The 16961-nt window shown below is 37.8% G+C and overlaps 1 protein-coding gene across 2 annotated transcripts in view; it reads right to left on the bottom strand.

The window, feature by feature from the left end:
• LOC107302465 (triadin-like) overlaps positions 1–16961 on the bottom strand; it is an 83512-nt gene that overhangs the window by 29499 nt on the left and 37052 nt on the right. For both annotated transcript variants that reach the window (XM_015831569.1, XM_015831570.1), the window contains exon 9: positions 16687–16749. In XM_015831569.1, coding sequence (XP_015687055.1) covers positions 16687–16749 — 63 coding nt within the window. The remainder of the gene's footprint in view (positions 1–16686; positions 16750–16961) is intronic.

The following is a 16961-nucleotide window of genomic DNA, read 5'->3' as shown; positions in this document are numbered from 1 at the left end:
GCTCTTCAACATCTTCATCAATGATCTGGACGAGGGGATAGATGGGGAACTCATCAAATTTGCAGACGACACCAAGCTGGCAGGAATAGCCAACACTCCAGAAGACAGGCTTAGGATACAGGAGGATCTGGACAGACTTGAACACTGGGCGCTATCTAACAAAATGAAATTCAATGGTGAAAAAAGTAAGGTTCTACATGTAGGCAAGAAAAACCAAATGTACAGGTATAGTATAGGGGGTACCTTGCTCAATAGTAGTAACTGTGAGAGCGATCTCTGAGTCCTAGTGGACAATCACTTAAATATGAGCCAGCAGTGTACTGCAGCTGCCAAAAAAGCCAACACAGTGCTAGGCTGCATTAACAGAGGGATAGAATCAAGATCACGTGAAGTGTTAATACCACTTTACAATGCCTTGGTAAGGCCACACTTGGAATACTGCATCCAGTTTTGGTCACCACGATGTAAAAAAGATGTTGAGACTCTAGAAAAAGTGCAGAGAAGAGCCACAAAGATGATTAGGGGACTGGAGGCTAAAACATATAAGGAACAGTTGCTGGAATTGTGTATGTCTAGTTTAACGAAGAGAAGGATGAGGGGGGACATGATAGCAGTGTTCCAATATCTCAGGGGCTACCACAAAGAAGAGGAGTCAAGCTATTCTCCAAGGCGCCTGAAGGCAGGACAAGAAGCAACGGATAGAAACTAATCAAGGAGAGAAGCAACCTAGAACTAAGGAGAAACTTCCTGACAGTTAGAACAATTAACCAGTGGAACAGCCTGCCTCCAGAAGCGGTGAATGCTCCAACACTGGAAGTTTTTAAGAAGAGACTGGACAGCCATTTGTCCGAAATGGTATAGGGTTTCCTGCCTGAGCAGGGGGTTGGACTAGATGACCTCCAAGGTCCCATTATTATTATTATTATTATTATTATTATTATTATTATTATTATTATTATTATTATTATTATTATTATTATCATCATCATCATCATCATCATTATCATTATCATTATCATTATCATTATCATTATCATCATCATCATCATCATCATCATCATCATCATCATCATCATCATCTTTGAGAGAGTCAGTTTCTCTCAGCCCAGCCCACCTCACAGGGCTGTTGTTGTGGGGAAGAGAGAGAGAGAGATCAGAATTTGAGCAAAGTTTAGTAATCTTAGATTGAACACTATTGCCACATACATCTGGGGACCACATATTATGCTAAAGCACAATTTGTTTTAATCACATTTTTTTAAATCAGTTATAGAAGCCTACTTCACACCTAACATTAAGGCTTACCCAAGGATTATAAGCACACCACGCTATACCGCACAAACCCACATAACCACATTATATGCCATGTGAAGGATCAATCCAGTCATAGAGGATATGTACAAGTAAAAGTTACAAACTATGATGAGAATGGCTTCTGGAAATGCAAAAGCCCATTGCCATATTCTGGAAAGAACACATAGGAGGTTCCTAAGAAGATAATCTGATATAATAGAAAAATTGTTTATTTGATTGATTGATTGAATGAATGAATGAATTTATTTGCCAACCATCTCGTAGCAAATGACTCTGGGAGGCTTCCAGCATTAAAATATTTAAAACCTGACAAATAAATATCTTTAAAAGAATAAAAATATAAATCCCAATCAAGATATAGTTAAAAGATGGGGAGGGAGTGAATAGGATGCCCAGGGGGTGGGGGGTGGGATGGCCTCTTAATTCAATAACCACTTCCAATGTGATGCTCCCCTGTCAGGGGCCCAAACCAACTGGCAGAGCCAGGTCTTCAGCTCCTGTGGAAGGACAGAAGGATAGGAACCAATCTCACCTCAGGGGGAAAGATGTTCCATATGGCGGGAGCCACAGCAGAGAAGGCCCTTCTCCTGGACCCCGCCAGGCAGAATTCCCTAGCATGCCTCTCAGATATATGCAGTGATAGAAAATAAGAGGAGGAAGGGGTGTTGGATATGTTCTCCATTTTCAGTTATTTGGAAAAATAATAAAGGTGGAATAGAAATTAAATAGATAAAAATAAAATAAATAAGCAAGCCTGTATGCACATGTGTGTACACCTGACATTTACATCTAATGTGTTATTGGATGATTCATGAGTGTGAAGCTATTGCACTTACATATTCCTCGAGTACTCATTGGAGTAGAAAGGATTTCTATGTATAAAAATTTGAAGTAGTGTTAGTGATAAGAGGTCTAACCATGTATTTCCACAATTACTGTCTGAAATATTGCTGTAGAACTAACTATTGTTTAGTTGTTTTTGGGTAATTTATCCAAGTTCTTTCAATGGCACCTAAGTACTGACAAATGTTTCACAGGGAGCCTCATTAAAATTATTTTTGCAAAAAGGGGGCACGTGAACTTTCACAGCTATACAGCAAGCACTGGCAGCATAAGGCTCCTTTAAAGTCTTGCATTTCTCTCAGCAGGGGCAGTTCCACATGAACTTTCCTAACACATGCATTTTCTGCAAATGATTTTATATTTTAATGCATTTTGTGTTTTAATGCATTTTTTTTAAAACCCATGTTTTAAAAAACTCCTAGGTTGGACTTTCTGAATCATTTCTCAGAGGATCAACAACTGAGGGAAGTAAATAGCTGGAAAGGATGCATTCTTTTGTGTTTTTTATGTAGCTTACACTATGAGAAATGCCAGCTGTGCTGAAAAGCTCCTTTCACACTGTTGGGCTATTCCCTAGCTGACCAGCTGTTGAGATAGGCCTGGAGAGAGAAAAGAACTTATCCCATCAAGAGGAGACACAATGGAAAAGACCTAACAAGTTTCTTTAAGAAGCCTTCTCCTATATTGCTAGCCAAAGTGCTCTGATGGGCTTTCCTCAACACACGTTGAAGGTCTTCCATTCTCAGTCACTTTATTAAAAACTGTGGGCAATCCTGAAGCAACTCAGCCTGGAAGCATAGGTAGACCAGATCACGAAACCAAAGTTATGAGTACTACTTATATCATAAGGCAGACATGTCAAACACAAGGCCCGGGGGCCGGATGCGGCCCGCGAAGTGGTTTCATGTGGCCCGTGAAGCCATCCTGGAAACAGTGAGGGAATGGCCCTGGCCCAGGCCAGCTGAGAGCCAATGTACAATTTTGTGGTGGCCATCTTGGCACTTGCCCCGGTGGACCATGTCTTGGCACTTGCCCCGGTCCCACCCCCTTCTGCCAGAGACCCTCAGATCTGTCCCACTCCTGCCCAGGCCCCCATAGGCACCCTTGACGCAAATGATGTAGAACTGGCCATGCCCACCCAGTAGGCCACACCCACTCCATCCATGCCCACCCAGTAGGCTGCGCCCACTCTGGCCACACACACCCCCAGGGCAACCGCAATGCTGATGCGGCCCTCAGTGAAATTGAGTTTGACATCCCTGTCATAAGGCTACTGCAACAGAATTCTGCATGCCTGAATTTGCTTCTTCCTCTCTCTATCTCTCCCATTGTCTTCATGAAATCTAGGGACTATCAAGTCAGACATGCTTTCTCCAATTACGTTTCTGCCCCAGACTCAGACTTCTTTTATATTATTGTTGTCTTGGTGTGGTCCTCAAGATTATTCTTTCTCTCCATTACATACTGAGAGGGGAAGCTAAGAATATCAAGCTTCAGCACTTCAGTAAAGCAAACCAGATCACTTCCATAACTTGCTGAAGCAAATCTGTGTTACTTCATACAGGACTACTAGTCACATGCTGTCTTAAAATGCTCTCAAGGGTATTGATTTTATAACAAAGACATCATTATACTGGGCACTACTACTGCATGTCTCTGACAGGGGAAATAGTTTGTGTATCTCCTCTACAGAAAATAAGAAGAAATACTAGGAAGATTTAAGTAAACATTTTAAATATTAGCTCAAGATGCATCATATGCTATGTTACTGTACAAGATTAATGCTTGAACTTCAGTTTTCCAATTTGAGATGTACTGATTTTGAGAAATTGATACCACTAAGTAACTATGGCAAGTCCAGTCTGGATGAAAAACAACAAAGTGCAAGAAAGAACCACAGTTCCATTACTAGATTCACACACAAAAAAACCCCCTGACTACTTGAAACCTTTTTCTTCAGATAATCTCCACTTTTGAAATAAATTTCTTTACATGTGTTTATTAAAATATTTACAATCTTCAGTTCTATTTCCAAAAACTCTCAACATAGCTAAAAAGTCATGAAACAAAATAGCTAGCAGGACAATAATTAATCAAAGACAGAGTAAAAGTTCATAAATGATTTGCCGAATGTAATCTCACACCAATATTATTTTTCACTGGCACCTATTATAGCAAAAGTAAGATACTGATGTATTTCCCAAGGGAAGAAGTTCTCTAGCCTGATGCCGTCACGTATACAATGCCTCTCAAGTGAGCACAATTCCCTTGCCAAAGCCAGAAGATATAATTTAATTCAAAGGACAGATTTTTATTTTTTCAACTCTAGCTCTAATACAGCCCAATAGTCCTTGGAACACTGAAGGAGCAAAAGGAAATGGTGAATTTTCCCTCTCCGAGTAAGCTGATCGTCTTAACTAACCTCACAAACTTTCAAGAGTGGCCCCTTTCAAGATTAGTAACTATACTCATGGGCATTTTTTTAAAGAAATGAGGATGGGACTGTAGTAGCTATAGATTTATTGAATTAGTCTATAAAAACTGAAGTCCATTTGCAGATACTCTGTCCATGAAGAAAGATTGATTCTGTCTAAAAAACACTGTCTACGATAAAAAAAAAAAAATATCTTGAGTAGTAATCAGATTCCTTCCCGGGCCCTTATTTCTGTTTCGTCCATTAGAGCAGGTTTGTGCATCTACGATACCATGTCCAGAGCAAGGAAGTGCTTGCTTTTGAATAATGTCAAAGAGGATTCTGTTTTCAGATACCTGTTTTGCCAATTGTGCTCATTTTAGCAAACTTGACAACAGAATTGTCTGTTGTTATTTCCTCTAGACTAATTACTACTGTGTTTTCAGTGGTGGGATTCAAATAGGTGAGCAACCGGTTCTCTGTGTGGATGCCGCTTCCGGAAGTCCATTCTGGGCCTGGGCAACAAAAAATTAGCTACCAGTTCTGCCAAACTGGTGCAAACTGGTTGAATCCCACCACTGTATGTTTTGCATTATTGCAGGTCAGGGGATTAATGTGTTTTATCTACATGAATATTTTTTTAAAAGAAGCCGATTAGCAATCCTTGACTTTATTTTGTGTTGAAGAGTGAAATATTCAACATTAGCTTATGCTACAATAAATAAGAGACAATAGAGGAAAACAAAGGAAAACTAAATAGAAGTGCATCTCATCTACCTAGATTCGGTTCAGAGATACACCATGGATGAAAGAGAACTACTTATGATTTGGCGGGATTCTAAAATTCAACCATTCTAATTATTCAACAATTAGAAAAGCCTTTTAATCATACTGCAAAACAATGGCCTTTAGCTGAATACAAACTAAAGTGGAGAGGCTGTGGAAGTACATTTGCATCCCATTCATTTATATTTTAGGTGATGGGCAATCTTAATTTTCCAGAGAATTTATACGGGCTCTAAGAATTCATACAAGTGACAAAGCAACATGTGGAATTTGGGAGAGCAATGAAAGTAACGCTAGCTTCTAATTAAGAGTATTAATTCGACCTGGCATTTCTTCCCAAGGATTTATTTCTAACTATATTTCCTTGCCCTCCAGTAAGGTTGACCAGACTGGCCAGATATCAAAGGCAAATCACAATCCCTACATATAGGGGGGGCATTCTCCCTGGCTTGATTCAATGTCCTTCTTACAGCTGTTGTAGAAAGGGTATTCCATTTGTGCTAAGTTTTTGCCCATGTGGCAAAAGGACAAATAAAGCTGTAAACTTGTTTTATTATATTGCTCATTTATATTATATGCTGTCCAGTCATAATTGATAGCCATGTGCCTATATAAATTCCCCAGCCCTTCCAGATGGTTCAATTTACCATTTTTACTTTCAAACACGTGCAGATCTTACACTTAGATTCTGTACTTTTAGTGTAGCTACATTGACTAATTGATATGTTCAGTTAGCATTATGATCTGCACTTAATATCCATGTATACATTGGCTATTTTGAATTACTGAGTTTTTTTATCCCCAGTTTATTGATTATTATCTACAATACAGATTCTTCCCTTCTACTATCATCTGTCTTGGAAACAGGTGGATGTGTATCTGTACTTGTATCTTTTGCTTTATACATTTTTGGTCTATGCTTCCTGCCTTCCATTCAAAGCCAGCATGTGCTCTGCCCTGATCTTCCCCTTCCTGCCATTTACATGTCAGTGCATCTATTTCTTGCCCTTTATTCGTCTTTTTTTTTTTAGTGCCCTGTCCAACTGACTTTAGAGTTATCTTGCTTTTTAACTATCCAGTTTTAGTTTTCAAGGCTCAATGCACTCCTATGTGTGTGTGTGTATATATATATATTTCAAAAGAAGAGAGAAGCGAGCAAAACCGTAGTTAAGATTTAGTCCAAGATATATATATATCTTTGTTAGCAATCCAAATTTTGAAAAACACATATGATGTCGCAGTTAAGCGACTGCTGCCTGTGGATGGCTCTGGATTGAGCTGATACAGGCAAAAGACTTCTCTCCCCCATATTTGGGCCGACAGGGTGTTCAAAAAGCATTCACCCTCTTCCCCTGTCTCTTGTAGCTAACAAAGTGAGAAAGAGCCTGTGACCTAGGGGCAACACTTCTGCTTAACATGCAGACAGCCCAGGTTCGAATCTCAGCAAGGGTATGTCTGGCTGATGAAAACCTAATAAGGTTAGAAATAGCTATCCCAGTACTCCCTTAATTCTTTGTTAGCAATCCAAATTTTGAAACACACACACACACACACACACACACACACACACACACACACACACACACACACACACATATATATATATATATATATATATATATATATATATATATATATATATATATATATATATATATATATATATATATATATATATATATATTTGTTTTCTGAGGTTTTCACGGGTGTTTGTATGTAGGTCTTTAGTTATTCGGGTTTTCTCCCGCGTAGAATTAGAAGTGTCTTGGCGACGTTTCGACGAAGTCACATTTGTCATCTTCAGGCTGGTGTCTTCAGCTTCGTGCTTCTGGGAGTATATATATATCTTGGACTAAATCTTAACTACGGTTTTGCTCGCTTCTCTCTTCTTTTGAAATTAATTTATTTTGCTTGGTGACATCCTGTAAGAGACATCAAAGAGAGATTCTGGCAAGGGAAAGATTCAAGTAAAGAAAGTTCACAAAGAGACCCAGCAATTCTTTTCTTGCTTTTGTTTTCCTTTGGAGCCATTTGAAGGAGGCGCTCTTATTTCAATGAGCTGTTTTACCTCCTCTGAATTCTGTCTGTGCTGTGATAAATAAAAGAAATAGCAGTTGCGGTTTTCTCTCCTACAATCCATTTGAAGTTTCCTGAGATTGGTTTCTGGATGAAGGGGCGACTACAAGAACTATGACATATGTCTGGAAGATATTCTGGGGTGAAGTCACGTTCTGAGAACTATTCCATCCTGACTATGGGAAACATAGCTTAACTAAACTTTCCATAATGGAGAATGAGCTCCTTGACTCATTTTTAATCATTTTTAATCATAAACTGCAAAAAAAAGGTGTGCTTAGAGCTGTGCACATCTGACTGAACACCCTCAGTTAGCTAATCATCTTTGCAATTAATTCTTCTCTCTTTAAACTCTGTGGAGGTAACTCAATTAGCACACAGTGTCAAAGGATCTATGTTACGTGGGGAGGGGTACTACGCCAATGGCTCATCTCCAAACTTCATGCTTTGTTTTGCTCTTCTTCATAAAGCCTTTGGTGTATACGCCCTGTTGATTATTCCTAGATTATAGGTATGTCCAGGGATAGTAAATAAAAAGAAATGTCTGGACGGATTTGGTAGCAAGTTTTGAATATCCCACGATAATTAAAATCTTTTAAACAATTTATTCAGGGTTAACATAAATAGCATACATTTAGCATTAAAAAGAAGCATTTTAAAAATAATTCCAGCATATATGAAACAGAAATACCAAAGATCATAAATGTATAAGAGCCTATCAAAATAAAGAATATATCATGGCACAGACTTTTATCACTGAAGTTTCCCTAAGCAGTTCTCCCTTAATATATAAAGCAGAGGTAAGCAAAACCAAACTCATTAGCATCCTACTTAAGCCCCTGGCAAACCTTAGCATGCTCTGTCGAATTTTGGCAGAAAAATCTGTTTATTGCCATTCCCAACTGTAACTAAAATGTTCTATTTGAAATAGAAATAGCATTTGCTCGCATCCTTTCCTTTATAACTTGTCTTTATCTCTCTCTATAGGTTTTCCATTTAGTATTTTCAATTACAAACTTCTCAGGAGCAGGAAGCCTGCCATGTTCCTTATATTATTCTAAGATAAGTGTTTACTGGCTGCCAAGTATCGCTACTCATACTTCACTGATGGCAAGATATTACTATTACTATTTCTATTATTATAAATGCAATATCACTTCATTCTTCCCCAAAGAAATGTATATGAGACCATCAGAAATACGGGAAAATACTGCTGGGGCAAAGGATAAACTAGTTTTCTCCTATGAGTGACTTCAAACAGGAAATAACAAATTTCCTATGTGTCTAATTGCCTCTTAGTTTCTATTTCTTGGTCATGCATGTGATAGTTAAAGTCCTTGTAGTCTTACCGCATATATACACATACACACACACACAAATAGAAAAAAACCCTTCTAATTTCAAGATAGTGTACAAAGAGGAAAGAAACATATGGCTGTAGTTAAATAATAATTTAGCAATGTTGCACTCATAAGTGACATGCATAAAAATGAGGGAAAAAAACCGAAGGAGTTTTAATTAATTTCTAAGATTTCTAATACTGTCAGAAACAGTGTTTGTACTTTTGTGTTCATTGATTTCTTTTTTTTTCTTTTTTGCAGCCAAAATGCTGCAAAGAAAAGCTAATAATATATCCAGCAGCAGCCACATGGTTTTCAGGAAAATGAAAACCTAACCCACCATACCTTGTTACTATGAACACACATTAATTGGAAATTTCAGTATATACCACACTAATCTGATGAGCAAACATGGCAATTATAGTCAGCTTTAAAATGCTATCAAGTCAGCATTTCAAAAGAGAAAACCTGTTTAAAGTATATATGAAATGGCAAATATTCACAGCATGGGTAGATATCACTTTTAATGCTACATTTTTTTAAAAAACTGCATCTGCAGCGTTGATTTGAATTCTCTGTTTGGACAGATCCATCTGAAGAATGACTCATAACGACTTGCAAAAACAAAAACATACATTATTTTACTCTGATTCATATAGTAGTCTTCAACTACTAGATTATTCCAAAACTTCTATTTAGATTCGTACATTTTCTTACATATACAATGATATCCCTGCCACCCATTGTTTTCCATGTGTGGAAGGGGAAAATATGCACCACTTTTTTTCCCATCTGTGTAAGAATCCCAAGCAATTATGATTCTAAAGTATGCTGAAAGCCTCCATGTATAGACTAGTCTCCCTGCTTAGACCTTTTATCTCCAACACTTCGGTGCAACAGAGGAAATGGAGCCAGCACAGTCTTGCTCATGCCCTCATATGATTGCAATTGCCTGAGGATGTCGCCCAAATAGAGCTTCTGTATCCTTTTATAGTGAGGTGTAATCTGTAGGACAGAATGTAAAGTTTAGCAGAGGCATCTGATCTCAGAATGCTCAAACATTTCCAAGGTCCTGCCAGGGACAGAGCATCAACAGAGTCACACTGGTGGCCTTCCAGCTTTATCCTGCTCTCTTTATTCCCCCCACACACACACTTTTGAACATCTTCTCAGGGGTAGGAGGCATTTTATTTAAAATTGTCCTATGGTGTTTTCAGTCATAGTGATACGTTGTGAGAGTTTTTAATCTACAAAATCTTTCTACTTGTTTTGAAAATTCCGGTGTTGAGTTTCCTAATCTTGCACTGACCCAACTGAAGAAGCATAGCACAGAGGTTAAACAAAAGGTCTAATGTTGGATTTCCTCTCCAAAGGAAAATTCCCATTTCCAGTCTTGGAGGGAGAAATCCTTTTCTCTTTTATTAAATCAGTCTGGGATTTTGTTAGAGCTGAAACACAGGTTGTAACATTTACAATGAGTAATGAAAACCATCATCATCATATCAGCATCAGCATCCTAGTGTTTTTCTTGCTGGTGTAGGGTCTGTTTTTTGGATCAACAAAGGCCATCTCGCGCAATCAAACGCAGCATCCCACGTGACATTGTAAAAATCAATACCAATCAATGCAACTTTGTCAAAGGCGCTAGTACTACTACTGTTGCCATCTTTGCGGTTCGCACGCTTATGGAGAAACACCACGAAAAGAGGAAGACATTACATTTGCCTTTCCTCAACCTTGTATAATGAATAATGAAAATGATGAAATAAAGAGCAGAATGTCGATTATAGTTCAATTTCTAGAATGCTTTTCAGATTTGGAAAAGTACATTTTCCAAGTTTCTACATGAAGCAAAATGCATATCAATCATAAACTAATGCTTCACTCCTGCATTTAATTAACTACATTGACAAGAAGTATACAGTAAGTTCATGTTATTATAAGCAAATAAGATTTTCACACCAAATGTAAAAAAAATAAACCTTTTGAATATTAAGCAACTGTAGGGTGACTGATCTGAAATCTCCATCCCCATTCACACAGTCCCGTCAGGTTTTAGTTTGGCAAACCCATGCTATCAAATCAAATGTTTGTTTCGCTGGAGCTAATATCCTCATTTAAGGCTTGGGCTCTTTTTAAGTACCGAGAAAAGCCATGAGTTAGTTCCTTCCACCAAAACAGTTAAATGGATGTTAACTTGAATTTAACACAGCTGCTTTCCACATTAGATACTATGATAGTCACTGATACCAGTTTCAACAATATGCATTATCTGTCTCACTTTTGTTAAAAACCCTTATTATTTATTGGGCTTTGCATTTTCTTGGTATGGCACACTTTTATTATTCCCAGCATACTGGTGATATCAAGTTCCAAGGAAAACATTGGCATTACTATTTATTTCTGCAAATGTGCATTTAGAAAGGCAACCTGAGGGGATGATTCACTGCTCATGCATATGTATGTACTCCTGCTGGAATCAAGAGACTGATAAGTGACTTTTGAATTACTCCCTAATGCTGTAATCCCATTCTGAGAAGCCATTATGAAGTAAGCAGTTTGATGAATGCAGGTTTGAATGTCAATTTTATAACTCCCCAACATACTTTTCCATAGGTGGCGTTTCAATTACTGGGAGAGAAATTCCCTCTACCAAGTATTTTCCCCAAAAAACATTGCAGGGAAACTTTTTCAGTCAACTGGAATTGTTCTGGGATGAATCAAAGGATGGCGGGGGCAGGGGGGAGAGAGATTTAGACATATTAATTTCTTCTTTCAGTTTGTACACAGGTGAGTTGCTATGCTCTCTCTGAATGCCTTATTTTCTCTGACTGAGACATTATTGTAGAAAATACATGATTGGTTGATTTTTTTTTTCTTTATTGAGAGTGTAGAATTGAAAAACTCCCAAGCCAATCAATGTATCAGTTTGTCATGTCTTAGTACAGTGATGGTGAACCTTTTAGGGACTGAGGGCCCAAAACCAACCCCACCCTCTGCTCTGCCCCCACCCCTACAGGGCCACCCACTGCCACCCACCCCTACAGGGCCACCCACTGCCTCCAAGGCCCGCTGCAGCAGATCGCCCAGGCAGCCCTCCGCCACGCCCCGCAGCATCATCTGCACGCAATGGGGCACAAGGGTGGAGTCTTGTCCCTGCTGCCCGGCTGACATGTCCTTGGCTGTGCTACTCCTCGCTGGCCGCACCCGGGGGTGACTCTCTTCCAGGGGGGCAGCTGGTGAGGAGGGGGCCGCAGTGGGAGGTGGGGCAACGGCATGCGTGCCCACAGGTAGGGCTCTGAGTTCCGCCTCTGGCATGCATGCCATAGGTTCACCACCATTGTCTTAGTATATAGTACTTCTTAGGGATAATGCAAATTTATCATAGGCTATCATAACTAGAATGCAAAATTCTAACCAACCAATAGGTGGCATCCAAAAGTTAAGAGATTTCTAGCGTTCATCCAAGATTCTTGAGGTCTGGGTATAGTTGCTCTAACTTAATAAAAAAAAGGTTAAAAAAAAGATAAAGATATCCCCGTGGATTTTACTCTGCTACTCATTGCTGACTATACAGGGTGGTGTTGATCAGGACTCTGATAACTCTGATAATTGATTAAACGGGATGGAGGGGAGATGATACCCTTGTATGGGGTGCAGAAATGGAGCTTATATCTTCATGACACAGAAACCACCAGACCCAGTAGGCTCAGGCCTGTTCCTTCCCCCCTTACCCAGGAGGCTACAGTACTATATCTTGCTACCTATTTTTACTATATCTTGCTACCAAATTATTTGTTCTTCTTACGGTCCAAGATATTCTCAATCATGTTCTCCAGCACCACAACTCAAAAGCGTCATTTTACTTCGTTCAGGTTTTTCTGATGGTTCAGCTTTTACAACCGTATGTTTCAACTGGAAAAACAATGGCCTTGGCAATCAGTATATTTGCTATAAATGTGATTTCTCTTTACTTTAATATTTTGTCTAGATTTATCATAGTCTTTTTACTGGAATTTCTTTTCATTCATAGTTATGATGATCATTCCCATGACTTTCTGAAAATAGGTTACCACTTCAGTTTCATCTCCATTTACTTTACATTTGACTGGCTTTTCTTATTGACATAATCTTGGTGGGTTTTTTTTACTTGGTAAATGGCAAGCCAGGTTGTGCAGTATCTTTGAACAAGATATTCCCTATCTCCTCCTTGCTTATCTCCCTTTGTTTCCAGGCATTAAAGCGGCATAATTAGCATATCTGAACTTTCTGATGTCCCTTCCAGCAATTTCTGCTTCTTTTAGGACAGTATTTCTTGTGATAAATTCTGCATATAATAAAGAGATGGTGTATAGCCTTGGTATGTTTCTTTCTTGATTCTGATCTATTTATGTCCTCCATTATAAATGTTGCTTTCTGGTGATCATATAAATTATTCAAGAGGCAGACGAAGTAGCCTATATCCATGTTTTTAAGGGATGTCCACATTTGGTGTGTGAGAGCTACACAGTTACAAAAGCCTTTGAATAATTAGCAATGCTAGCATAGTATGCCTGTTTAGAATTCCTCTCCCTCTTCCATTATCCCTCAGAAGTTACCAATGTCATCTCGGGTGACCCTGCCTCTTCTGAATGCTGCTTGTACTTCTGCCAGTTTTTATTCCATGCACTGTTGGATTCTGGCTTGCAGCATCTTGAGGATTATCTTACTGGCATGTGAATTAAACACAACTACTCACTAGTCTGAACATTTCTTAGTGCTGTCCTTTTGGGTATTGATCTTTTCCGTTAGTCCACTGCTATGTTTTCAGCAGCTACTTCCAAACCACATGAAGCACTTTAATGGCATCATCATCATCATCTAAGATTTTAAATAGTTCTGCTGGTATTTCATCAATTCCTGCAGCTTTGATGAAGCAATGTTTTCCAGGGCCCATTAACCTCACTTCTCAGACTCTCTGGCTGTAGTCCAGTGATCAAAACTTCATGCATATCATTAATTCTGGAATGGGGTCATTTATGTACAGTTCTCAGGTCTATTCATGCCCTATTTTCCATATATTGGGTTCTCCAGTAGACCTTTATTTTTTTGCCTTTTATTATGCCCATCTTTGCATAATATTTTCCATTATTCCTGGAATTTTTTTACTTTTCATTTTTTTTCTTTTTTCTTCTGATGTAGTTGTAATCCTTAATTTCATTGCATTGCTTATATAACTTTTGCTGTCCTCTACAATTTCAGTACTTAATTGGGCAATTTTTGCTCTGTCCTACCTGAAGTTGATTTATTTCCTGCAGCAACAAAAGTCTCATGATTTCCACATAACACAAAAGAGAAGGAAGGAATGTTCAAGTCATCTGTTACTATGCATCTGGGAGTATGTATGTACTGCACACCTAGGTGCAATACACTTAGGTGTGTAGTGAAAAGATGTATGCAATTAATATCCTTAGTTTGGGAGTGTTTTTATTGGGAGGGGGCTCTGTTCATTTTAACTTTGGTCCCATCAGAATCGGAATGGAATTGAAACCTTGCTGTGTGGCACTTTGATTTCTGGAGAAAAAGTGGTAAATGCTGTACTGAACAAGTAAACAAACATCAAATATTTTCTATCTTACAACCCACCTGTTTTTAACCATAAGGAATATAAAATATATTGTTTAGATGTTTGATGTAGCCAGACATATACAAAACCCATCCCTTTAAATCTTGAAAGATGCAACAATAATACATGTGTAAAGACAAGAGTAGAGGAATGGGGGAATAAAATTTAACAACCCCCCCACCCTCTTTGTATTTTACTGTGAAATATATTGAACTAACTAATTCTCCCACAAGAATTCTGAAAGTCAGAATCTACTGCTACCTGGCATAACCAATTATTCTTACTGGAAAAAAGAAAACAGATGTGCAAAATGAGAACAATAGAATTGCAGCACTGCATGTAGCAAGCTATGATGTATAGATACAAATTTAAAATTGTTAGCATAATTTTAATAAATATAGAGGTAATTCCATCCTTGTGAGAAACTTCAATCTGGCTCATTCTTTTGTCCACGGGCTTATATGTGGATGGGCATCATTAAGACTCTGTTCATTAAATTGTGAGATCCTGATCATTAATTTGGGCTCTAAGGATCAGTTGGGGCTGTTGCTACTATGTAGCCCACCTGCTAAATAGTGCTCTCTTCATCTCTGTTTAACATCTACATGAACTCACCGGGTGAGATTATTCATCATCATGGGGTAAGGCATCACCAATATGCTGAAAATATCCAGCTAGACACCTTTGTCCCTGTTAAACTAAATGATGCTGTTGATGTCCTTTTGGGGGGCCTGGAGACCCTGGGGGCCTGGATGGGAACAACAGGCTTCAGCAGACCCTGCTGAGTCATTCCCATCATTACATCTTACATTACATAAGCTGGTTAGCTGTTAAATCATTACCTTGACAGTTTCCCTTTTTCCATAATGAAAATTAAATCCAGATATGCATATCTAAAGCTATGCATCATTATTGCTTACATATTAATATGCTAGCTTATTTGTTTATAAATTACACCTATTAACTCAGCAGCAAAAAAATATTTTATCATAATTAAAGTTCTGTATTTTCAGAGTGATCTAAACTAACAATCGTGGAAAGAATTGAATAAGTATGAAGGCTAACAACAATTAAAGAACTGGCAGCTATGATTTCACATTATTGTATGTATAATAATAATAATAATAATAATAATAATAATAATAATAATAATAATAATAATAATAATAATAATAATAATAATAATATCATCTCAGTCCTTGGGAAGAACGTGATAGGTAGACAAAAATGCCAAATACAGTCTGAGCATCTGGCTGACTTTACAACAAAATAATAATTTCATATAAACTGACCAATTCTTTACAGAGGGATGCATAACAATTTATCTCCTCAACTTACAGTGACTGGAAAAACCTCTGGAGATGTGGGACTACACAGGTGTATTAAATATTTATAAGTTTCTTTATCACATTTTATTGTTGCCACAATCACACAGGCCCTCAGTGGTTTACAGAGGTTAAAAGCAACACAAACCAGACCACTATCAAGCTTAAAATGCCATGGTGAAACTAAACCTGAATAAATTAAACCATAGAACTATAAAGTCAGACCACCTTCAGCATCCTATTATTATCCATAGGTCCTTCAGGATAACTCTGTTTTAAAAACTTTATGCTAATTAAAACTATAATGGAAGATTGTTCCATAGTGTAGAGCTGCCATTAAAATCATCACCTACAATTCTTTGCTCCACAAGTTTCCCAGAAATGGAGGGTCATCACCAGTTTGTTCAAGAGTATGTGTGCAATATGTGTGGTATTTATGTGGTATTTATGTGGTGCCTGGTTTTGTGTGGCTTTTTATTTGTTGATTAGGGTGTTGATGGCCAGCTATTAAGTTGTTGGCTGTTGTTTCCTTGTGCTGCCAAGGAATAACAACATATTTTGTTATTATGGCCACAATTGTTTATAAATACTTATATTTTACAAATATTAATTTCTTTGAAGAACTGCTCATGCATGTAAAAGCCCTGACTAATTCTCATTAGTTTTTACTATGAAAATTTGCCAGCAAAATACCTTATTATATTGTAATAAGAAAATATTGAAATAATTGTATGCCATAGATATAAGGATGTAATCATTTTATAATAGTGAACGCTATAAAAACAAAAAAGTACAAAGCTAAAAGTTCAACTTTAGGGACAATGTAACTCTGGAGTGAAAATCATTTTTTATATAAAAGAAAATCCACCAAATTCAGAACATTTTTAAAAATCAGCATTTGCATAGTTACCCAGTAAACTTAAAAATCTGAAAAATACACTCGGATAATAATCACTGAAGGGAGTAACAGAATATATTTCTTACCTGCTTTTTTAACTACAGAGAGTATTGTCCTCTCAGGAGTTTTCCTTTTTTCTTCTTTTTTCCCTAAAAATTAATTTTAAAAAAATGTTTCTTATGCTGGAAAAGTAAATCATGTACTTCAGCCAAGCATGTGAAAATTATATGTTCTTATTTTAAACTAGCTGTACCCAGCCATGCGTTGCTGTGGCTCAGTCTGGTAAAAGCGTGTGTTGCTTTTACGTCCAACAGATGGCACTGTTTTTCAAAAAAGCATGTTTTTACCTGTCACAGGTGTG

The sequence above is a fragment of the Protobothrops mucrosquamatus genome, unplaced genomic scaffold (assembly GCF_001527695.2).
Source record: "Protobothrops mucrosquamatus isolate PMUCROS unplaced genomic scaffold, P.Mucros_1.0 scaffold_262, whole genome shotgun sequence".
Lineage (NCBI taxonomy): Eukaryota > Metazoa > Chordata > Lepidosauria > Squamata > Viperidae > Protobothrops > Protobothrops mucrosquamatus.
This window is presented reverse-complemented; position numbering and strand designations above follow the sequence as displayed.